Source organism: Rhipicephalus microplus, chromosome 10 (genome assembly GCF_043290135.1).
Source record: "Rhipicephalus microplus isolate Deutch F79 chromosome 10, USDA_Rmic, whole genome shotgun sequence".
Classification (NCBI taxonomy): domain Eukaryota; kingdom Metazoa; phylum Arthropoda; class Arachnida; order Ixodida; family Ixodidae; genus Rhipicephalus; species Rhipicephalus microplus.
This window is the reverse complement of record NC_134709.1, coordinates 57,561,157-57,586,340: the sequence shown is the minus strand read 5'-3', so window position 1 is coordinate 57,586,340 and position 25,184 is coordinate 57,561,157. Positions and strand designations below refer to the sequence as shown.

The 25,184-nt window shown below is 46.7% G+C and overlaps 1 protein-coding gene across 1 annotated transcript; it reads left to right on the top strand.

Annotated features, from left to right (window-relative positions):
• Positions 1–1,177: 1,177 nt before the first annotated feature.
• On the top strand, positions 1,178–10,092 carry LOC119180941 (uncharacterized). The gene is made up of 5 exons (XM_075875732.1): positions 1,178–1,473; positions 4,237–4,308; positions 6,068–6,141; positions 7,164–7,293; positions 8,880–10,092. Exons 1-5 carry the CDS (start codon positions 1,379–1,381, stop codon positions 9,301–9,303), a joined length of 795 nt encoding a protein of 264 aa, XP_075731847.1. The 5' UTR covers positions 1,178–1,378; the 3' UTR covers positions 9,304–10,092.
• Positions 10,093–25,184: the final 15,092 nt, after the last annotated feature.

Genomic DNA, 25,184 nt, shown 5'->3' with positions numbered 1-25,184 from the left:
CGGCGTCTCTCATAATCATATGGTGGTTTTGGGACGTTAAACCCCACAAATCAATCAATCAATCAAATCAACAAAGTTATGATGCGTTCGAACATTCCGTCACTTCTGGAGAACCTTGAGTTCATACACAGTCGCGGAGCGTGAACAGGTGTGTCGCCCCATGGCTGCTTTTGTGTATGCCCCCCCCCCCCCCCCCGCCCTATTTATTTTCACAAATGCTTATGAATTAGAACCACCACGATGAGGCGATTTTCCATGTGCTCGTTCCTAGCTTTCTCAATGTGCACCGATGCCGCAATCATGCTGGAACACAAGATGTGCTCCGGGGATAGCGTTCTAGCGACATGCCAACGATGATCTTGAAAATGCTGGCCTACGTACCGTACTTCCAAGTTCGTTCGTGAATATTGTGCAAGGTAATTGGAAATGCTTTAAAGCACAAGCCTTCCCAACTGCCGTTCGCGTGCAGCAGAAGACATGCGCTACAGGTCGCCTGATGCAATGGGCGCAATGGCACAGTTTTCGCAACCCGGTCGCACTGCGCATGAGCGAAAGTTCTCGCTGCCACCGATGCTTTACTGCCGTTTAACAGCCCTATAGGAGCTCAGAAAGCCACGTGCTCCCGTAACGATGCTCCATGGTTCATTCTTAAAATGATTATGACTGTACGTATGCACTTCACTGAAACTTGGGACGATATAGGAAAACCGTCAACCAACGTGAAGCAAGCATCAGTTTAGTGGTGGAACTTGTGCCGAAACTAACGCGTGTTTTGGAGACATCGCACGACGCACGCGCGTCTTTGCATGCCTCGTGGATCGGAGGATGGCCACATAACATAGTCTTTCTCTTTCTTTCAAATGCGCAATACTTGTTATTTCTTCTATGCGCATTATTGTGGCGCATATTATAGAACAATAGAGCTCCCAAAATCGTGGCTGACAATTCTCCAGGCTTGCCACGCAGCCATCTCGCTAATACGGGGCCTGCAGAAAGGCGAAAGTGACGCTAGTGTAGCTTCAGCCATCGTGACAATAATACGCCCTCTAAAACTTCTCGCTCATTGGCACGAAACGAGTGGTGCGAAATGTCACTGTAAACGGAGATATCGCAAGCGATAATTTGATTATAGGTGACATATAGCATGTTGAAAATGCAGAGTATTACGTTTTGTGATAATAATACAGAAAGATACCTTCACGACAGTGATTTCTTAAGACATGGAGCATGCAAAGAACCACTTGTGCCGTGTCCAGTCTCGGCGAAATGCCTCTGATTCGGCACATGGTGAACCACTGCACTGTTGGTCGGTCGATGTCTGCCCGCGCCTTAAGAACCATAGCCAGCGTCTGCAAAGAACCCAACTTGAAGAAAGGACATGGCCGATGAAGAGAAACTGCCACGGTATTCCGCAATCGGCAGCGGCAGCTACTCGCAAATACATCAGTCGGCCGCCTGTCAAGACTATGCCAGGTGAGGTTCTCGTGAAAAAAATTTGATTTATTCAGACGTCCCCGAGGTATCTTCAAAGTGGTCACTTAAAACAACGGGCACGGCTGACAAAGAACAGCTGCGGCGATATTTAACGAATGCTAGTGGTAGCCATAGGATGATTCAGGAAACATAAAAAGCAAACTCGACTCAAGATAACGCAAGACGAGCTTCTTTTTGAACACTTTCAATTCTTAATGCAGATAAAACGCTAGCTACGACGCACCAGTATCTGAAGGCCTCGCTCTTATGTTTGTCTGAGAATCAACGGGCGCTTATTTTTGGCCTTACGACGCCTCTGGAGCTTTACGCCGGCTGCAGAAACATATATTACAGGATACGACATCATCATCAATAGCAGGAACAGGAGCGCCTGCATCGGTGTCACAGTGGTGACGATGCTTCGGGTATGGCCAAAATGTCTAGGGTTCGATTCCCGCAGCTGCAGCCTCATTTTTATGGAGGTGCAACGCTATAGGCCAGTGGACAATGCCACAAAATTTCTCGCGCACAGATTGTAGAAAGTTTCGCAGTCCTACACTAAGGCGTGTCCCGTCGTAATATCGCTGTTTTAGGACGGGAAAAACCCACGTATGTGAATTGCTAATGAGCGGCAGGAATTTGATGCTGGGCCTTGTATGTAATCCTCTCACGAAATCCCACACAGACCTGCTGTAGTATTTCATTTGGCTAAAGCGGTGTTATGCAAGCGTACGATGATGCTTTGGCCAGTGCCGTCATCTCAATGCTCTGTACAGTCGTACGGGAAATCGAGCATTCGCAGTATAAATACAAAGTGCTTGCATCGTCATGGAGGTCGAGAGTGTTTCACTTAATGAATTATCTGACCAATGAAATAAAACTACAGAAATGCAGGGAGGTGACCAGAATGCGAGCATCCAGTTTACTACTGTATACTAAGCGCCGGAGGGAAAGAAAGAAAGAAAGTAAATCGAGAAAAAAAAGGTGATGCGCAAAAGAAGAAATTATTGATTGATTGATTTGTGGGGTTTAACGTCCCAAAATCACCATATGATTATGAGAGACGCCGTAGTGGAAGGCTCCGGAAATTTCGACCACCTGGGGTTCTTTAACGTGCACCCAAATCTGAGCACACGGGCCTACAACATTTCCGCCTCCATCGGAAATGCAGCCGCCGCAGCCGGGATTTGAACCCGCGACCTGCGGGTCAGCAGCTGAGTACCTTAGCCACTAGACCACCGCGGCGGGGCGCAAAAAAAGAAATTAGAGTAAACGGAGGTGTAATGAGCAAATAGTATTGCCTAATAGTTAGGACATTCCAATTAAACAGTTCCATAACACCCCAATTTATTTCCGGCGTGAACACAGTGGAGTTGGGTAATCAGAGGTCCGGCTTCTAGAAAGGAACATCGCTTTAAATCTGTTACGTCTTTACGCGAGCGCAAGGCATCGCGATCGTTAGCATTTTGGCGCGCTTTATTTGAAGTACGTTATCATGAGCCACAAATATTCCGAAAAAATGTCATTAAACGAATCGTGTGCAGTAATTACATACTGCAGAGGTCAAGAGGATTACGCAATGCACTAAGACAAAGAGAACCATCCTGTTGTCAACTCGACAGTCGTCTGCGCTATGCCGCCCCGCCGCGGTGGTCTAGTGGCTAAGGTACTCGGCTGCTGACCCGCAGGTCGCGGGTTCAAATCCCGGCTGCGGCGGCTGCATTTCCGATGGAGGCGGAAATGTTGTAGGCCCGTGTGCTCAGATTTGGGTGCACGTTAAAGAACCCCAGGTGGTCAAAATTTCCGGAGCCCTCCACTACGGCGTCTCTCATAATCATATAGTGGTTTTGGGACGTTAAACCCCACAAATCAATCAATCAATCAGCGCTATGCCAAAAAAGCCTACGTGCAGCGATCCACCGTCATAGTGCACACTGTGTGTTGAAAGGTTTTGCATTGATTGATTGATGTGGAATTTAACGTCCCAAAACCACCATATGATTATGAGAGACGCCGTAGTGGAGGGCTTCGGAAATTTCGACCACCTGGGGTTCTTTACAGTGCACCCAAATCTGAGCACACGGGCCTACATTTGCGCCTCCATCGGAAATGCAGCCGCCGCAGCCGGGATTCGAGCCCGCGACCTGCGGGTCAGCAGCAGAGTACCTTAGCCACTAGACCACCGATGCGGGGCGACAGTATTTGCATATTTTTGTATTCAGGAGTCACGAAAGTGGACTACGGCTGAGATAAACATCAGAACCAGAAAGCGCATGTCTTATGACGTCAGCTGACATCAGTGACACAGCACAACCGAGTACAAGCACTGAAGCAGTTGTGCAGCGGGTGTAGGGTGGGCGCCTGGCTATTACGCAGTCCGTTCAGTGAAGCAGCACGTGTGATGACCGTTGCATACATATCAGTGATTGTTAAGCCTCATCTTCTCTTTACTTGCTCCGCAGTAATGCATGATTGATTTAACATTATATTGTGCTTTATATGCAGTCATTGACCTGTTGTCAGGCAGCATTACGTGACGTGTCAGAAAAGCAACAAAATATATATATATATCTTCGCTCTTGAACAAAAACCAGTTTTCGCATACAAATTTTAGTTTGACAGAACATTCTATCAAACACTATGATGCAGCTCGGAGTAAGTTTAATCATATGGTGGTGGTTGTAGTAGTAGTGGTAGTAGTAGTAGAAGTAATAGTAGACCTTCATTTTCAGCCACAAACTTACCAATGTCAACTTTTTGCAGTTACGAAGAGGACTGGAATATCATTCTTAACTATTTGTACGAGTCAGCCAATGGCAATCCTCCAATTCCGCAGTGAGTATAGATGGTCTTCGGACATTGTTGCCCAAACCGTAGTTAGTTAGCAAGTACAAATATACTTCAAGTCCAATCCCAAGTTTTGGGTGCAATGGACTCGGCTGCTTTGCGAGACTAGCACATTTATCTTGAGAATACAATACTTTGACACATATTCATTATAGAAGCTGTGTCTTAGACAAATGATATTGCGTATGCTTAGAACATTTGATCCCTTTTGCAACACAATTGTTACAGATCCCCTACGAGATATGCATGTTAATGTTTCCGACCACGCAGATACTACGTCACCTTATATTAGCCAGACTGACGATTCGCAAAGATTGGCATGGCTCAAGATAAGCTGAGTGAACCTTAAATTTGCTCAGAAGTTGTTAATCCAGAGCGTATCAAGTGCGATGTTAACTTGAAAAATGGCGGGCCCTCATTCGCAAGCTATCCGGCTGAAATTTACTACCATGGGACAAGAATGACCTCAATAGCTTTTTAACTGTTTGCAGAGTGATGGGAATACAACCATTCTGCTAAAGTTTCGCTAGTTCGCTTATATTAAATAGAGACATAATCAATTAGGGCGGAAATGGTGGTGCATTTTGATGCAACAGACAGGAAACTGCGCCAAAGCTCGGCTTATCAATTAGAGCCAGAAAAAAAAAAAACGATTTCCCAAGCTACGTACGAGGCGGCCTGACTCGGAAAAAAATACCTTCAAAAACGACTTCCCCTTCCCCCTTAACGCCCCCCTTTCTTCTGCACTCTTCACATACCTACGCAACTTACTATTGTCACACTTAACGAAACAGTTTTATGCGCAAATTTCTTTAGGTATGCACCACGTTTATTGCTCGCTGCCAGTGCCAGAGCACGAACGCTCTGATCACACGCTTCTCCGATTCAAAAATGCTCATCTGCGGAGGGCCAATTTTTGAAGTTTTTTGTATAACAAAAGCGAGAGTTCACTCTGCGAGTGCTCCGTCGCTCTCTCCCGGCAATGAATATTGTGAATACCTAGAAAACTATCTAGTTATGCACTATATGCAGTTGAATGTCTTAGTATGTAAAGCCCACCCACTATCCAAGTAGGGTAGCTGAGATGTGCACGGGGCCGACACGATATATTGATAAGTAAGAATTGGGAGCCGCGTCATGGAGGATGAGTGACAAACGACCTAGCTAGTGCCATAATAAAGACAAAATGGCTGCGATAAGAAGGGAAAGGAGCTTATCCTATTCTTGGTATAGCCTGCTCTACCACCTCAGTACAACTCCGGGTAGCTTTCTGGAGTGCTGCAATGGAGTATAGCGCTTGGACACTACCCACAGCTCTCGACTATTGTACCTATAGGTTACGAAGAGAGTGGCCATGACACTGTCATCTCATGTGGTTATAAACCGTTTTATCAATGCAAAGCATGCAGATCTATAATAACAGAGCTATATGCTGTGTGTTTTGGCCATGATACATATCATTTTCAATTAGCACTGCTTAGAGTTTACGTTCTAAAGAAGCTTTATCATTTTCCCCTGTAAACAGCTTAGTCCATATTTTACACAAAAGCCCGTGGGACAATGCGTAGATTTATTGGCATCGGTGAAGCTCAGTTGCTGATGCATTTTGTACTCTATAGTTTCACATAGGCTTCGATGTAGTGGATTTGGCTTTGGTGTTAGTGCTATGTCTTCTTTTGTACCATGGTTTCATAACTGTTATTATTGGCACTGCGTCACCCAAGATGAAAATGTTTTGTGCGTCCAGGAGTCCCGATGCCAATTACTCTGCAGATATCAAAGCTGCAAACGACCAGAATGGTGGCACAGCTATCGCCTATGGTAAGTGCAGGCACGTTTTCCGTTGACTCAAATAAATGACACCGAAGAACCTAATTTGAGTGTTATCTCTTATTCTGGTGATTCCGGGAATTCAGGTGATTATTAGGAAGGGAGGGGCGCATCTGTGCATTTGCAATTTATACAGTTTTGAGAACTATGATAGCACAAGAATATCTTTCTGTCTGAAACTAAAATAATTTTTAGTATGCAATACCAAGAATTTCATATCTTCTGAGCGAAATCGCTTGAGCAAAATAGGCGTCTTTCTCATTGTGTTTGTGACTCATTTACTATAAAAAGTGTGAACACCTTGTTGAATTTTTGTCAAGGATTCGGGTAGTGCTACCAAGCGAAACATTGTCTTTTAGGCAGAATAAATTAACCATTAACTATGTATAGTACGTACCGCAGAATATTAGTGGAATATAAACACTTTTTGTGGTGCGTACCTGTTTCTGATGAACCATGACGATGGCAATGAACGCCCACGTGCCGATACTACGAATATCACATGACATGACAATCCGATACCGTAGGGTACTTCGGCTGGTCAAAGTACGCAGTACACATATGTAAAAAGTACATTACACGCATATGTTGTCAAAAGTACTGAGTACACATATGTTGCAGCATTGTAGATTTTCTCAACAATTTTTCTGATATTCATGTAGTCGTTGGAATAGCTATTTTTCGCCTCATCAGAGAAGATGTGCAACAAAGGAAAAAGAAGCCTGTATGACAGGTTGAACAAAACAACCGGATATTGCAGAGGATACTAAAAATGCTATACTGCACGAGCTTCAGTAGCTCCAGCTCGACATTTTCGAAGGCTACAATTTGTGCTTTCTTGGTGCATATTTCGTATTTTGAAAAACACATTCATCGGGTTGGTGGCATTGCCGTTGGGTTTCTTTATGTCAACGACTTCTCTGGAAAAGGTCTCGCTTTAACAATTTCTTTCCATTTGTTGCTACAGCCACGTGAATCAGTGTCACAGAGTGAACAGGAACGTTTCATTTCAGAATGTACACAGACGACCGACAACAAGGCCGTTTTGCTGCTTTCGACGTCCAGTAGCATTGCTTGCGATGACACAGTCCCCAGCACAAGCCGTGCAGACAAGGCAGGTGCATCCGCTGGAAACAGCACAAGGTAAGAGCAGTGTGTGAAATGCTGTCATCATTGATGTTGCTGAACTGAAAGGAAACGCATCTAGTATCTTTGGTTTAAATATGGCTCTGCCGAAGAACTCATCTGTACACTAAGTGGGGGCGGAGGCAGCTCCCAGCAAGAACAGAGCAGGACGATGACAAGCCTGAGGTGCGCTTTTGCACGTCAGGGCCGAAGTTCGGTCCCGCGTGTGGCCATGTCTGGTCTTGTTGGCCCCCATGGTGTTGCTGAAGGCTTTGGCACACCGCCAGCTCTGAACATGCCGACATATATATAGCCGAAAACGCCACATCAGTGACAATTTTCTACATAACGTGCTTTTGTGTCCGAAACGGAAGCACGAGCTACGGAGATCATGTCTATTCGCGAGAAACGTTTCAGAAGTATTATGTTATTATCTGAACTGCGCTGAATAACGGGTGTATAGTAGACTAAAGTGATGCAGTGTATCTCCAATTTAAATATAGGGCTTGTGTGAATTAAGTGGCATATTCACCGCATTTTTTCCCGAAACAGCACCATTGATCTCCAGGCAACTACTTATTCTGCCTGTAAATACACTTAATGGGAATCTTGCTTTTGTGGCTCCTTCCTCCTAATTATTAAATTTGTACGTACTGTGTTCGCCTGCCGTGCGAAAACTTTGGTGTGGCCAAGTCTACGTAAGTCTTGCTGTGATTCGCATCCAGAGATTGTCCAAGGAGCGTTATAGAGATACCGGAAATCGGTGGAAATTGGCAACCTTACAACAGATACACGAAGTAGCAGTAGCTCCAGAAAATTCTTCGTTGTGCAGTGTGGAAACCTGTCTTCAATGTGGGGCAAGCACACACTTTGGTTGCCTCTGTTACAGTAGAGCAAACAGCCGTGATTCCCTGAAAGCACTTTCACTGCGGGGAGAACGAACATAGCCATTCACCTACGAGTAATTGGATTAACTTACGAAACTTTTCAAATTATTACTGCGCACTGTGTGCAGGAGTACTTTATTCTTTAAATGTTTCCTGTATGAGCTTAAGTAAAAGCTCATAGTCACTTAAAGTGAGCTTTTAATACTATTTGGTGGTACAAAGGACAATTAAAAGTTATCATCATAAACAGCTCTGTGTAAGATGCTTCATAAATACTACGGAACATGCAATGGTTGTATGTGCTTATAGTTTTACGTCCGGTGGCACACATTGGCACATGATCTTCGAGGCTTCCAATTATCAAGTTTAAAACCCACCAAAATTCTGCTTCATGTCTTGACCTTGAAGTTGCATTCATCGTTCTTTACATTGCGTATTCTTCTATGCAGGTAGTCGGTACTCCTAGATACATACGGTAAGTTTTGCATTCACACCGTTGGACGCGGCGCTATGCTCAGCGTTTAGCGTGGCTTCTAGCTACCTACACTAACCTATAAATGATGCCGAAGCAGGGTAATTCCCGAAGTTACAAATAATATTAGCTATAGGCTTTCATGCAAGCTTTAATCGCTTTGTCGGTCTTTATAGTACCCGGGAGAAGCTGCTGTACTTGCAAAAAAGATTCCATGTACGATTCTGCTCTTCGATTACTCGCAGGGATGCTGTAAAGAACAAGCAAAAAGGCATCAGCGCTCCCGAAACTGATGCCAGCCGTGACAAGAATATATCGTGGGAACACCGCCACAAGTGCGAAACGTGTGGCAGAGCATTTCAAAAGGCGTATCGTCTCGCGGATCACCGTCGCATACATACAGGCGAGAAGCCCTTCGAATGCAGCACATGTGGTCGATGGTTCAGGATGAAGGATAGTCTCGTGTCACATCAGCGCGTTCACACGACCGAGAAGCCCTTCAAGTGTCCTTCATGCACAAAGTTTTTCAAAAGCCCCTCAACCCTTCGTGCACATAAACGCACGCATACGGGCGAGAGGCCGTACGCATGCGAGATGTGTGATTATTCGTCGACAAAGTCGTCAAATCTAAAGAGGCATCAACGCAGGCACAAAAACGAGAAACCATGAGTCTGCCAACAAAAAGGATCAAGATTTCTTATACTAGTGCTCTGTCAATGAATGCTGGTGCTTTTAGGATTTTAACTGGCCTCATACGTCATGACAAGCCCACGTGTACGGGTACCCCCGTTTTAACAAGCCTCCGTACTCATTCATCTAGCGAATTGCGCAGTGAGTCACTGACGCCCAAAAAAATTTAATGCGGAACCACCGATGAAGATGCGCGTTCGATTTGGAAGAGTTATTTGTGTGATTGACTATGAAGTAAAATTCAGCTTTCACCTTCAAGTAATCTTAGGGGAACTCGTGGAGGACGGTGCAAGTTGTTTACTTGGAACGGGAATGTGAGATTGCCTCAGTGGCTGCATTTTTTGATGTGGAAAACAGAAGATTGGGAAGCGTGTCCAAGAAAGTGCCGACTCCTGAAGTGTGACACAAGAGCGACAGAAAAGTGTGACACAAGACCACATGATTGTTAAGGCTGGCGCGAACAATGCGTCGTATTTATTGTCTTGCTTCTTTTAGATATGGCTTGTTAGTCTGCATGCAGTGTAGTACAGCGCACAGTGTTTTCTGTGCCTGAAAGTATCTACCCAAGAAAGAGAGAGAGAACTCTTTATTGAAATGCAGAGAATTTAGCCGGCATGTAAAATTTGGTAACTTGCTACTATGCGTGCGGAAGGGGATTGAGGATTGAAAGTACAAATAAGAAGATATAGAAAAAAAGACAAATTGTGAATATAGATGATAGAATAAAAAGCAATAAAGGAAAAGGCCACCTCTTTGACCATTGAATAAGGACGTGCGTTGATAATTTTTTGTGGTGCTAAGCTACAGCTACAGCTTGTCTAGCTGACCGATGCTGTCCAAGTACGCAAACAAAAGTTTCATCGCACGCCTCTGTACAGTGGGGCAGGCTAAAGGTCCTAATACACAGTCAAGGGGAAAAGTTCTCTCGGTTATAGAATGCATGCAATGTTCATAAAGCGCACGCTCTTCAGCATACGCTCAACACTCAAACAATATATGTTCCACAGATTCGATAGAGCCACGGTTGTTGCAATACGGACTCGCTGACTGACCGAAGTGGTACCGTAGGCTGTTAACATAGGCACTGTTTAGACGTAGACGATGGTATAGCGTTTCCAGATGGCGAGGAATTTCGAATGAGAGTCTTGTTCTCAGATAGGAGTCGATTGAGTGAAGGTAGGCATAATGATGCGCCAGAAGGTTCCAGCGTCTCTTATTTTCTTCAATCGCAATTGTTTCGGCCATCTGGGCTGCATTTAATTTAGTGAAATAAGTTCGTCTGTAATTGTGGTGTCGAAGACCCTTGCGTGCTGCTTCATCTGCTTTTTGGTTGGCGGAAATTCCACAATGAGCCGGTATCCACTGAAATGTGATAGTTCCCAGCGGTCACAGCCAGGTGGTGTAGATATGCTATGTCGAACGAAATGGGGTGACAATTCGTTTTCTTTAGGAGGTTGAAAAATATCTGTAGTGCTACTTTGGAGTCGGTGAAAATTACCCATCGGTCCGGCGTTTGGCGCAAGATGTAGAGGACAGCTTCTTTGATGCCATGAAGTTCTGCTGCTGTCGAGGATGTCTTCCGTTGCAGCCGACAGGATAGCATTTGTCTTGCAGAATTGATATAAAGTCCATAAGTGGAAGTCTCCTGAGTGGTTGAGGCATCGGTGTAAATGTGCGAGTGCTGAGCATAGTTCTTGGCTAAGACGAGGAGAGTAGTATGCATCGGCGCAGCCTGTGACATTTGTCTTTTTGCCCCATTGGTGCCAGGTACAGCTTTTCTTATAGTTAGAAGCGAAAGTGTCCAGGGAGGAAATGTTGCAGGCATCAATTTTTGTGGCTGATTAACAGGAGAGAGTCGAACGGCTGTTCTTGCAACAGGCTGGATCATCCGTGCCCTCTACAGCGCATGTCCCCAGTTTCCCCCAAAGCTTGCCGCCAGAGCGCAGTGCAGTATTGTCGTCGCTCGCAAAGCTTCGAGTTGTCTATCCGTGGCCAAAGGGGGAAAGAGATTCATCAATGGGAGCGAGCCCCAGGAAATCGCAGTGCCACTATCAGACCCGGTCAAACTACGACGACGACCAGTGGGTAGACATTGCTCGATCTTAAAGAGTTTCACCAGTAAAAAGAAACAAATGCAGCTCACTAAACAATAATCTATCGTTTCAAGTACATCAAAGAGGTGGTTGTTAACCGACGAACACTCAGTTTTATTCTTGTCAAGTTTTTACAGGTACTGTTCCAAAATAAAGTTTGTTGGAAAATATTTTTGAAGTGGAAGTTATACATTTTGCACACTCATTATAACACACCATGCCCTGGAAGATCAAAGTATGATGAGTGGTATGATGGAGGGGGAAAGATAATAGATACTAAATTTATACATTGTGGCTTGCTTGAGACAGCGTACAAGCATGCTAATGAAAAGTGGGATTTAACTAACCAAACTCCATTGAAAACTTCTTCCGTATCCCCAGGAACATGATCATGCGGTCAAGTTTGAAGAACCAACCAGAACATATAATTGAATGCAACCAGCCAGACCTGACCAACCATGTGATGGGAACTGTCACTATAAAAAGTGACAAGCTATTTGCAATGGGTACAAATGTTCTAAACCAAACACTGCGACGCGTCAATGCAAGTTTCAGCTATCCAAGCACGCTATAGCAGAACACAGCATGGGCTTGTATAGTGTTGTGACGTTGCCATGACGTTGGTAAAGGCAGCAGTCGCCACGCCGCAAATAAAATGTTTATTTGGCGGAATTTCTGGCCAAGAAACGGAATGTCAGACAAGAGCAAAAGCAATTCCGACCGTACACTGACAGCAGCCACCAAAGCATCAGCCGTCGAAAAACTGATCCACGCCTAGGCGCGTCGGAGTGTGCACACGCCGCAGAGATGAATTTAAAAATAGCACAGGTGAATGACACCTTCGAGCGTAAACTCAGTTGTTCAGGTGTGCACGCTCAAATCTAACAGATCATACAAAAAAAGGGGATCTTGAAGCTTTGTTTTTGAGAGTTGAACACCACAGCGATATCCGGTCCCTAGAGCGCATACATCAACCTCTTGATGCGCACACACGATTTTACGTTGTTGCTAGGGTAGCTTAAATTGTAGACTACTATAATGTAATTGACTATATTAAAGGCAGCGTACGTCAGTGAAGCTTTCGCGAAGGCTGCATTCTGCATTATGGGTCGGTAGTTTTATAACCACGAGCAATTATGCTCGTGATATTTTACTCAACTAGCGATGCACCCACGACGTGGTCCTCAGAGAATATACGTAGTAACATGTGAGCCTATTGTGGTGGACGGCTGGTTTTACACCACAAATTCATTACGATATTCCCATGTTCTGAGGCTCGTTGGCAGTGTTCGCTTGTACTAAGCAAGGATACTGCGATGTTTTATGTTGTAGTGCGATGCCCGTGCACCGGACGCGTTCGTTTGGAAAGTATGAAGGTTACTTTTACTGAATTTCTAAGCAGAGGAACTTCTCATATTTATTTTCGAATGGACACGTGGCTGCGTGGTAAAAAAAAATTCTTGCCACGCGAACGACCCCTGGTTCTATCCTCACTGGGACCCGGAATTTTGTATAATTACTTTTTATCTCCTTTCCTTCGGTCCTTCGCAAAATGGTTTTTTTCACTCGCAACCAATCACGCCTATACATAGCCGATGATGGGCTTTCGGCAAAACGAGGTGTTTACCGCTGTCGCGTTAGTATAGAATGAGCTCGGACATTTCAGCATGGTCCAAACAAGGCAGTATGTACACACGGAATGGCTGGCAGCAGAAAACGTAGAAAGAGGGGTGTGCGTGAGAGGGAGATGACGGAGAGGATAAAAGGTGTGATACTGAATAGGGCAGAAAAGAGGGTAAATTAACGATATGGTTGTTATATGCTGATGTTTACGTCTTTTGTACCCACCTGCTAAAATCCTTCCAGGGGATTGTAGTACCAATAAATAAATAAAATAAATAAAATATACACAATGAGAAAGCAAACTCTAGAAAAAAGGAAAAAAAATAAGGGACAAAAAGACACTAATAAAAACGAAGCAAGTGGGACAGTGAAAGTGAAACAAAAAACTGAAACGAAAAGTAAAGAAAAACAAGAAAGACAGAGAAGGAAACTGACGCTGAAAAAAAAAGTGAGAAAGGAGAGCGAGATGAGAAGGGAAGATGTAAGCATCAGGAGGAGGTAGAGGAAGATGGGAGGGAGTAAGGTATATGCCACAGACAAAATGATCGAGATAGAAATGTAGAGAAACCAACGTAGAAAGACTGACTGAAAGAGAGACAATAAAAAATTATACACAAAGAGCAGCAGAAGCAAGCAAGTGATAGAGAAATAAATTGACGATATTTCAAAAAATAAAATAAAAAGAGCGAGTAGAATGAATGAATCATTAAAAATAAAGTTGAAACAAATAAAAAAAGACAGAAAACCGCATGAGGGAAGAAAACAGAAACATCTAAATATAAAGGTCAGAAAAGAAGGTCGCAAAACAGCGCACTTCCAACAGGCCTGGGACCACTCTAGTGCGTTGGTTGGTTGGTTGCGAAATTTTATTGTGGTCCTGCAAGGCGCGCGTCAGCGCGCAGCAGGCGACTCCCACGTCGAGACCGTTAGGCCAAGCCTATCAGCCGCTCCACGGGCCTGCTGGACGGCCCAAAGATGGTCGGCCAGGAGGGAGCTGCTGTACTTAATTACTGACAAGACATCGAGACCATCCACCGGCAGGCGCTTTTAACACACGACTCAATGCTGCATACTATGAAGCTGGTATGTGTCTGTGATGGTGTAATGTGGGCCCAGGATCCGGAATAAATCAACCGGCAGTCAGGTGACTCTGTACACACAACACAGACTTTAACACAACCGATAACTCTTACAATTCACTCACAACACACTATAGCGTTCCTTATTTACATGCCAAACGTCCTACGCGCCTCGGCACACGAACTGTCCTACTCGCTGTTATGACGGTTGCCGCTGCGGCGAGGTCGGTCGTCACCGGTGTTCCTTGTGCAGTCACGCTGCCTTGACCGTGGTGAGGTGGTGGTGGTGGTGGTGATGGTGGTGCTGCAGGCCGGTAGATCACCAGGCCACTGCAGTGCAGGTTAATGGCCCGTCGCCAACATGAGCCGCGGCCACCTCGTGCCACCACTCGGGCCCCAGGACCTCAGGCCACGAACAGACTATGCTGCCGGTCCCCGTGTCAGCGCCGGCCACAGAGCGGGAAGCCAGCTCACCAGGTCCGCAAGACTGCCGGACACCTAGTTGAGTGACGCAGCACGAAGCAGGAAGCTAGCTCACCAGGTCCGCAAGGCTGCCGGACGCCTGGTTAAGCGATGTCGCCACCCGAACCGCCGACCAGCAGCTGCCGTTCGAACTGTGTCACGCTCCAACTGCCCGAGCCGCACGCCCCGCTCGCGCTTCGTTTTCCTCGTCTTCGCCTCCAAGGCGTACCGCAGAGCAGAACTGCCGTTCCCTCTTCGCCCCTTCACGGGCCACACAATCCACATCATCAAACCACCCCCCACTTAAGATAGTTGTGAGCAACTATTCCACTCCACGCCAGGCTGTGAGTAGGCAAAAGTGCAGGCGCGTTTGTAAAGAGGGAACAAGTTCACACGAATCCGAATGGTTGTGATCCACACAGCACGTAATGAAAAAAAACACATGAAAAATACACAAGTGGAGAAAGATTAGAGCAATTCAGATGCGACTTAAGTAGTCCGCTTCTACATTGTCTGAGCCTTTTATGTATTTTACGGTAAAGCTGTACTCTTGCATTAGTAAGCTCCATCGTAACACTGGATTATTGACGTGTTTGGCTGACTGCAAGTACCGGAGTGGCTGGTGGTCGCACTGAATAATGAAGGGTTTGCCGCATAAGTAAATGTGGAACTTCTGAACGGCCCACACGAGCGCTAAGCATTCACGCTCTATTGTGGAATAGCGGGCCTCTCTAGGCAGCAGATTGCGACTAGCATAAGCGACCGGATGTAAAATATCGTCCCCACTGTTTTGCAGAAGCACTGCGCCGATGCTTGTGCTTGAGGCATCAGTACGGAGCACGAAAGGCTTCGAAAGATCCAGTGTTTGCAGTATGGGACTTGCGGCGAGCTTCTCTTTCAGCACGGTGAATGCTTTTTCTTGCGTCGGTCCCGACGATACGATGTGATGTTGGCCTTTCTTGGTAAGGTCAGTCAAGGGCTTGGAAATCTCTGCGTAGTTCGGAATGAACTGCCTGTAATAGCCCGTAAGACCGAGAAAGGATTGCACAGCTTTCTTCGTCGTGGAGCGCATGGCGGCTAGGATCTTGTCCAGCGTTTTCCTCTGGCAGACGTCGCACGACTTGACAAACCGTCTGATTTCTTCATGCATACCTGGCCAGTAAAAATCCCCAAGGATACGGTCTGTGGTACGTCGCACGCCTTGGTGACCAGCCATAATGCCCTCGTGTGCAACCTTCAAAATTTGTTGTCGAACTGTCCTTGGCACGACTACTTGCCTAAATGTTTTCCCCGTAGAAAGGCGGTAATGTCGATACAGTAGACCAGCCTCTTCAGAAAAGTGGTACGTCGTGTCTTTATTGGAGTGAAACTCCTTCCCAATCTTGCTGAAGCAACTCTTCAGACTTGGGTCGTCTTTTTGGCTCTCAGCTGCACTCGGGTCACTTCTAGCGAACCAACTAGCGGAATCTTCATCATACTCTCCGTCTTCCCCTGCGTCCGGACAACGGCAGAAAGCAAGGTTGACTTTTCCCAGCATGCCGGGATTTTGCTCGAACCAGTTGATTCAGGGAACAGGGCGTCAGAGTACTCCCAGGTAGTATCTGGCTCCTGTGGTCCTTTTACTCCTGGAATTATGCCGAGCACGAGGTTGTACAAATGGTTAGTCATGCATAAAGCGTTTACATCGCCAACGAAGTAGGGTGTGTGTATCTGTATGTTTGCTTCCGGTAGTTCCTTGGCCTTCCCATCCAAAAGCATAACTCTTGCCGTCTTCCCGGTCAGGCATCGATCCGGCACTAACTCGCGTCGGATGATAGTCGTGTTGCTCCCTGTGTCTCGTAAGACACGTGCGCGTTGTCCAAGCACCCGTCCTTCGACCACTGGCATGTTGTCGACTAAGAACATAAGTTGGTTCTCGCACTTCTTGGGGCATTCAGCAGCGCATGTCTCATCTTTGGACTTGGCCATAGGGAAGTAATCCTGTTTTTTCTGTTCTATCATAGCACAAGACACCGACTTGTCTTTGCTCTGATCATTGCAATCGGTGGCTTTGTGGCCAAGCCGCCCACATGTTTTGCATTTCACAGACTCTTTCGGAACCGCACGACAATCCGGAGCGCTATGTCCTTTGCGGTGACACAGAAAGCAACTCGGCCGTTTGTACTGTGACATAGCACCGGGTTTATTTGCCTCCTTTGTGTCATCTGTAATTTTACCAATGTTATTGACTCCCTGTGCTTCGAGAAAGCGGTCGGTGCACTCTGAAAGGGATGTAAGGGTTTTGCATTCCCTCTCTTTCAGGAAGATGGCCAGCTTCGGATTACAGCAACGCGAGAATTGCTCGGCTATAACATGGTCACGAAGCCCCTCAAATGTTTTGGGCACATCAGCCATCTCAATCCAGTTATCAAAATAGCTCGAGATCCTTGCTGCTAGTTGTTTCCCTGTTTCGCCATCTTCAGGCCGGGCTTTCCGAAATTTGTCTTTATATCCTTGTGCCGTGAATCTGAAGCGCTGAAGTAGGGCTTTTTTCACTTTATCATAGTCGAGGGCCTCGTCAGCAGTCATTCGACCAATGACAGTGAGTGCCTCACCAGTTAAGCACATGCTTACGGCTACTCCCCATTTATCTCTTGGCCATTCTTGCCCAGTAGCCACGCGTTCAAACCTCTGCAAATATGCGTGCAGGTCATCGCGTCGCTCGTCAAATAGCGGTAGTAACTTCTGCGGATTCAGGCATGACGGGTTTGCCGATGGGGCGAGTGCTGCCGCCGCAGATGGCTGACTTCGAGCACTTTCCTGAAGCTGGAGCTTAAGTTGGAGGATTTGCAGCTGCCTCTCGTCTGCTAACCGTTGCCTCTCGTCCGCTAACCGTTGTCTCTCGGCTGCTTGTTTGGCCTCTTAATTCTCTCTCAGCTGCGCGCTCATCTCTCTGCCTAACTTGCTCTCGCTCAATCCATTCGCGAAGTTCCGCACCAGACAAGCCTAACTGAGCTGCTACAGCCGCTAACTTATCGAGATCCATGTCTCTCGTCTTGTGCTGCGTGCACACACCTGACTGGCGATTTCCGCGTTCGAGATGTTACTGGCGGGATCCTGGCAGGCTCGCCAAGTTTGTGATGGTGTAATGTGGGCACAGGATCCGGAATAAATCAACCGGCAGTCAGGTGACTTTGTACACACAACACAGACTTTAACGCAACCGATAACTCTTACAATTCACACACAACACACTATAGCGTTCCTTATTTACATGCCAAACGTCCTACGCGCCTCGGCACACGAACTGTCCTACTCGCCGTTATGACGGTTGCCGCTGCGGCGAGGTCGGTCGTCACCGGTGTTCCTTGTGCAGTCACGCTGCCTTGACCGTGGTGAGGTGGTGGTGGTGGTGATGGTGGTGCTGCAGGCCGGTAGATCACCAGGCCACTGCAGTGCAGGTTAATGGCCCGTCGCCAACATGAGCCGCGGCCACCTCGTGCCACCACTCGGGCCCCAGGACCTCAGGCCACGAACGGACTATGCTGCCCGTCCCCGTGTCAGCGCCGGCCACAGAGCGGGAAGCCAGCTCACCAGGTCCGCAAGGCTGCTGGACACCTGGTTGAGTGACGCAGCCCGAAGCAGGAAGCCAGCTCACCAGGTCCGCAAGGCTGCCGGACACCTGGTTGAGTGACGCAGCCCGAAGCAGGAAGCCAGCTCACCAGATCCGCAAGGCTGCCGGACGCCTGGTTAAGCGATGTCGCCACCCGAACCGCTGACCAGCAGCTGCCGTTCGAACTGTGTCACGCTCCAACTACCCGAGCCGCACGCCCCGCTCGCGCTTCCTTTTCCTCGTCTTCGCCTCCAAGGCGTACCGCAGAGCAGAACTGCCGTTCCCTCTTCGCCCCGTCATGGGCCACACAATCCACATCATCACAGTGTCACACCGAGATCTGCTCCCTTCAGTCAGTGTTGCGGAATGGGTGCCTTCATTTCATACCGGGGAATGAGAACTTGCCGCAATTCCATTCCTTTTGATTCCTCGGAATTAAAAAAATTTCGCCCATACCCACTCCTGGAATGGCCGGGCAGCTCAATTTCATTCCTGTAATTCCTCAACGTTGGAAAGGCATTGTCACAGTTTTATTTAGTTAAGAAAGAATGCCCCATAAAAACTGACGTCATTCGATTAAACAAAAACTGCAAAAAAACCGTTAGCATTGCCATTTTTGGGCGTTTTGGTAAATGGAAGTCGAAAACATATTGAGACCTAACATATTAAGCGCATTGTTTTGTCGTCTCCCTTACGTCCCTGTTAGCGCGCTATATGTTTTCGAGCGCTTATTTCAGATGTACAAATATACACGGCTTGGAAGGGGAAGAATATTGCGGATACTCGACGGGAGTTGATGTTTTCGAGTCTGCATAAAAATGCAAAACACATTACCAAGGTCTAGGGTTAGTAGCTTGGTGACATATCTTGTGCAATACCCTACCCTTCTCATTCCCGTAGGGGCAGTTCTATCGCCACCTACAGTATTTGCATGATCAGCATGTTTAAACGATTGGCTGATGCTTTAACATTGTGTAAGCTTAAGTGTTTTAATGCGAAAGTGAAGGCATAGCGTATTTTTCGGCCGACCACATAAGTGTTCAAGAAGACTAAGCTGTTTTGCCAGGTGTGGATCGGTCGTGAATATGAAGGAAACTAAGATATGCTCAAAGCGGAGCAAAACCCTCAAGATATCTTCGTATTAGTTGGAACAGTACACCGCTCGGGCACCTTGTGCCTTTGCATCGAATACGCAACACTGGAACGCAACAGTCTCGCTTGTCAAGGGCACCTCACAAGTGTGAATGGGGTGAGAACTTGTCTCTTCCTTCTTCGCAAATCTCTTTTCTCTCTTCGCAAATCTCTTCCTTTGTCGCAAAGGTTATTTACGTCTGTCGGGTACTAAACTGCTGATGGGATAAATTTCGGGGTGTACCTTCAGTATCCTTAGGAAATAAGGCGCACGGATAGTTTGTTTCTACCTTCAGTATCTGCCGCGATAACACACTTCTTTGTACACTAACTTATCCCTCGGTTTCTCTTTCACAAATAGGCAGATCGTGCATACTTTTATATCACGCCTACTCTTGGCTCTGGCTTGGCTCTGGCTAACCAAAAGTGCATATAGAGAATGCGTAGTGATCTTCAACTTCAACATTAATTATTGAGGTTTAACGTCCCAAAACCACCATATGACTATGTGTGACAACGTAGTAAAGGACTCTGGAAATCTCGAACACCTGGGGTTCTTTAACATGCACCCAAATCTAAGCACGTGACCCTCAAGCGTATTCACCTGCATCGAAAATGCCGCCGTTGGGGCCGGGATTCGATCCCGTGGCTTGCGGGTCTGCAGCCGAGTGCCTCAGCCACTAGAGCGCCGTGGGGGCCAACCTTCGGTTTCATAAAAAAAAAAAAACATGTTTACAGGCCTACACGACCAATTCGAACATGATATTACGTAGTAGAATTTAAGGGTAGAGCAAAATGCATTCCTCCTCAATGCCCTCTGCTTCGAGATGCGCACCCGGCCATGCTCCGCTCCACCCAAGCGAGGAGATGATGCAAAAAAAAAATGAAAACGATAATGTTCATACTTTTTCGATATTATTGTGCTTTATGTCTGATATGAGTGGTAAAAACAGTTATTCAACTCTGTTTTTAAGTGAGTTCTTCTTTTTTTATAAATGTTTACTTGAAATGTCTAGGAAAAAAAGACGCCAGGCCTACGTGGAACGTGCAGCACAGTCGCAGCGAAAGCTGGGAGAGTGGGTTTTCACAGCCTTTTCCAAACACTATTTGGGTAAATGTGGCCACTTGCTGGGTACCCACTACGCCATAAATATTAATAATTTGTGTAGTAGGCCAGCATTCACTATGCTATCCTCCGTCAATCTTAGAAGAAGCGTGGTATCGACTACACACTTGCTAGGAGTTTTGTGCAATGTTTTTATGCAGTGGCTGATGCCGGTGAAGAGTTATGCTCAACCTGGGTATGCACCACAGCTAATAAGTGATCAAGAACATGCTTTCTGACGGGTTAGAGCACTGGACGACCCACTCGTTACGCAATACCCATTGTGGGTCGCCCGGTTGTTCCTTCGATGTTCTAAAACGCTTCAATATTCATTAACACTATTCCTTTCTCGAGATCAAGCCTGCCTAAGAGCAGTAGTGGTGGCTCGCAGCTTTCTGAACTTCAAAACAGGCCACCCACAATTTAATGTTACAATATATTTCCAACTCAATTTCATTGGCTCAAAAAAATGTTTCTGCAAGTACCACACGCCCGGCAATCGGTCACAAGTTCTTTGGTAACCACTACGTCGGAAAAAGTGCTTAGATGCTCCCGTGATTTTTAAAGGCTGCAGTAAAAGTAGCAAGCAGTGCAAAATGCAAAAACGAGCTTTATTTTTTGTTCATCAAAATTTTACAAGCAAATTTTATGAGCTCACTCGACGTTTAATTATTTCGTTTTCTAAAACCAGAAATGAGCATGGATGCTGCTACGGTGAGTCCTCAATGAAAAAGAAAAAAAGTGCGATTGACAATTGCATATACCCATAGCTGTGAGTTGCGCTTCAGAAACATGATCTGCTCGAAATAGGTGATTAAAAGCCGGTTTCGCTTCGTTGTCATGATCAGAGCTGCCGCAGAAAAAACGCGTTCCACGTCAGCTGATGTCGCATTCACGGTGAAAACTGCCCTTGCGAGGCGGGAAAGCAGGGGAAATCGGCTTTCGTTCACTTTCCAATAGATCAGGGGCTACACCGTTTCTGCACAACCTCCCTCTGAAAGGTAGAGCAAAATTTCCCCTGTATTGGATCCAGCTAGGCCCATTGTCGTGGTTGGCACTATCACTTTGCCTGATAGTTTTAAACATCAACCTGCTTGGCTCTGTTCAGTGTCTGCATTCGCGACGGTGCTGGCGCTGTCCTGCACCAACAAAACAGGTCCCCTCCCGAGCACAGCAGAACGCATCAGCTCGGCTGTTGCAGATGAACACAAAGAACACTTAAACCGTGGGTATAGGAGGGCTCCCATAAAAAAAATTGTGAGTACACGTGCCTGCAAACCACTGTTCCAGGCTATGTTGTAGGCCTCTAGCTGCCTCTTTGCAAAAAAGTGTGCCTTTGTTTAAGGTTTACGCGAGGCCAACTTCGATATATCGCAACATGTGAAGTAAAACACCGGTTGTCTCGTGCCTTTTCTGCAGCAACTCCGTGTGTTCCCCTACAGGGGAGAGAAGCTCGATCAAGTCTGTCGCCAGCCTCAGTTCATATTTAGGCAGTTCAACTTTCTTCCACGCGTGCAGGGTTACTGTCAGGCCTGGGTGACTGGAAAACGTGATGAGAAGCTTTCTCATCATTCGAAGCTGCGAGTTCCACCTCGTCGCGTTGTGTGATTCCAAATGCAGACCGGCCCCATTAAACACTCCTTCCGTGTCGCCGGTGCTCTTGCGTATAGATGCAAAGATGACACAACATTTTTGTACGACTTCCTCGGCACTTGTGTCGTATACAATAAAGTTAGGGTGACATTTAGTGCACAATAACATTGCAAGTACAGGTAACGCAAACGGTCAATGCAACAGAGTTCCAGAAAGAGAAATACGACGTATGCAATAGAAGGATATCAAAGGAGAAAAATAGTAATGAGCCCAAATTACAATGAGGCAGAAATAGCTTAAACAAGGAATCAACCTAATCCAAATCCTTAAGATGTTACTTCGGAACAGCATGGGCGTTCTTTGCGTGATGTGCCGGGTTTGTTCATTTTTGTTTGTTTTTATACGCACTTAAAAAGAGTTTATTTAGGTGGTGAGAGCAGAGCTCCAACTGGCGTAATTTTGCTGCCAGGCCTGCGGCAGAAAAAAAATATTCGCAGCCACTAATTGATGAGAATCAAAGTTCATGAACTCGGCCACGGCATTGCTCCACGAATCCCTGAGATGAAACAAGCACGCACAAAAATTCGGCTAAACATCAGGTGGGGATAGTTGCATAATAAAGCTTTCGTGCATAGAAACTGTAACCGCCTTTTCAAACTACGCCCAATTATAGTATTCCTGTATTGTTTGCTCACGCATTCATGACAAATTATTTAACAAAGCTCCGCTACATAAAAATAGTAGTGAATAGACGATATATTCATTCTTGTACTGTTTGTAGATAAGATGAAACCATAATGTTATTTAATTTCACATACCTGCCGAATGACGTCATTTTCGGCAAGCCGCAGACTGCGCGGCGCAGCCAAATCGAAATTGCTCCAACTGATGGGACTCACTTAAAAGCTCCTTAGTAAAGCGTTATGGGCAGTCTTCAAAACTGTCATCTTCATCGTCCTTTTCAGTTTGTCACCCGGCAAATTCAAAAGCCTTTATGATTGATGAAGCGTTATCTGTCACCACCCGAACTACCTAGAAAATGAAATGGGAACAGTTAACGCAGGCGAAACAGTGCGAAAACACATATTTGACCTTGTCAGCGATGTTTCATTGCAGCAACGTTGCGTCATACTCGCAGCGGATCCGAGCATTTGTGTGGCTTTCCGTCAGGCGAGTGAAAATGAGAAGGTACGTGTGAGCGGCGAAGTCGCTGTCCACGAATGTTGCTTCGACAGCCAGGAAACCCGTCATAGAACGCGACGTCCACACGTCGAGTGCGATACAGATGTACTCCGCTCCTGCCAAGGACGATGATATTTTGGTCTTAGGCGCTGATACTTTATGGGGCAGAAACTTCTCTCTGAGGTCATCCCGCAATGGTGACTTGTAGCCCGGGACGGGGACCTTGATTTGAAAGAATACAAAGCTGTTACTTTGATCAACAGCAGCTAATAAAATTGTTAAACTTACGTTTATGAATTGTAGGAATCTATTTCTCTCGACGACACGAAAAGGCTCTATGTCTGTTCAAATCATGTTCAGCATGGCATCGTCAAGAGCAGCCTTTCGATGGGCACGCACGGATCTGCAGCCAGCGGTGAAGGCGGATTTTATCTCCGGCTGGTTTGCCAGCCCTTTCTCTCGTGGCGTATACTCATGCTCGTGCTTCCTTTTGAGGGGCCGAATCAAATGCCGAATCAAATTCGATGATACTCCGACTACAGCATGTATGGTTTCGGAGCAAAGTTTGCAGTCTGCTTCTTTGTTTCCTACGCGTGTCAATAAAACAAAAAAAAACTATTTCCAGTGTGTCATGTTCACGGACGAAAACTGCTTGCACGAGCAGCAGGGCGCAGGCGCCAGTGCGTTAGTTCCCTAGCCGCAAAAAGGCGCCAGTCGCCAGCGAGGCGGCTGCGGCGCTGCCCAGGCTGTCCCCCCCCCCCCCCGCCCACCCTGAAAAGAGAACGAGCGAACGTGGGTTTCTTCGGTGCGAATTGTCGCGTCGGGATTTGGGAGAGGCGCCGCCGTATCTATCCGTGGTTAAGTGCGCGCCCCTGCTTCGGCCCCGAACCTCTGCTTCGAAAAGTTTCTCCCTTCCCCGTACAAAGAGAGAGACAACACGGTTCGTCGTGTACGACTGTGCTGCGCTGACCCGCAGACCTTCACCGACCGAGTTTCGGGCAAAGGCGCCTATGCGTCTAGACAGGAACGACAGCACTGTGAAAGGGTGTGTGTGTGTGTGGGGGGGGGGGGGGTGGTTATGAGGAGAGATAGCGCACAAGCTGGTATACGAAAGCTTGCAGTCAACAGGAGCACTGCGCCAGGGTCAATACGCATAATAACGCACAAGCTGGTATACGAAAGCTTGCAGTCAACAGGAGCACTGCGCCAGGGTCAATACGCATAATAACCAAGCGAAGGGCTTTTTCGTCCCAGTCGCGGACGGCGACAGAAGCAAAAAGAACAAACGAAGGGCGGGGAGACAGCTGGCGGCTGAGGCCGCCCTATAAATGTACCGCGCTTGTAATCAGCCAAGCCAGTTTAAAAATACTGCTTTATTGCTAAATTCGAAGCTCTGATTTACTAATGAATAAGATTTGAATAACAGCACGTGGATGAAAACGTGCTCTGTTTTCGGAAAAAGACGCAATTCTATTGTCATTCCATTCCGCTCAAAATATGCTCAATTCTATTCCCATTTCATTCCGCCACGTGTTGTCCCACTTTTCATTCCCATTCCATTCCGGGGTTGCGAAAATGTGGAATTATTCCAGAATCAAAATTCCGGAATGGCAACTCCGCAACACTGGTTTGGAAACGGTGGCTCAGACGCAGTAGAATAGACGAGCACCATGGGTGACTCGCTCTCTGGATTTCAGCGGACCGGTTGTGCCCCGCGATCTCCGACGACAGCGCAGCTCTGGCCGACTGGCTATCCCTACGCCATCTCTTGCCGCTGACAAGAGCTCTCGCTGAGCAGTGCCCCGTCCTCGGACTCCTGCGACCGTGTCCACATTCCTATTTTCTCCTTCTTCTGGGTGTCGCAGTCCTTGCTCCACGCTCTCTCCTTCCCCTTCTCTATATCTTTACCTTTAATTCTATTCCTTTAATCCCTCATTACCCCCTACCCTCTTGAGCTACTGTTGAGGTGTTGCACTATGATGCAGACAGTTACGGGGCTC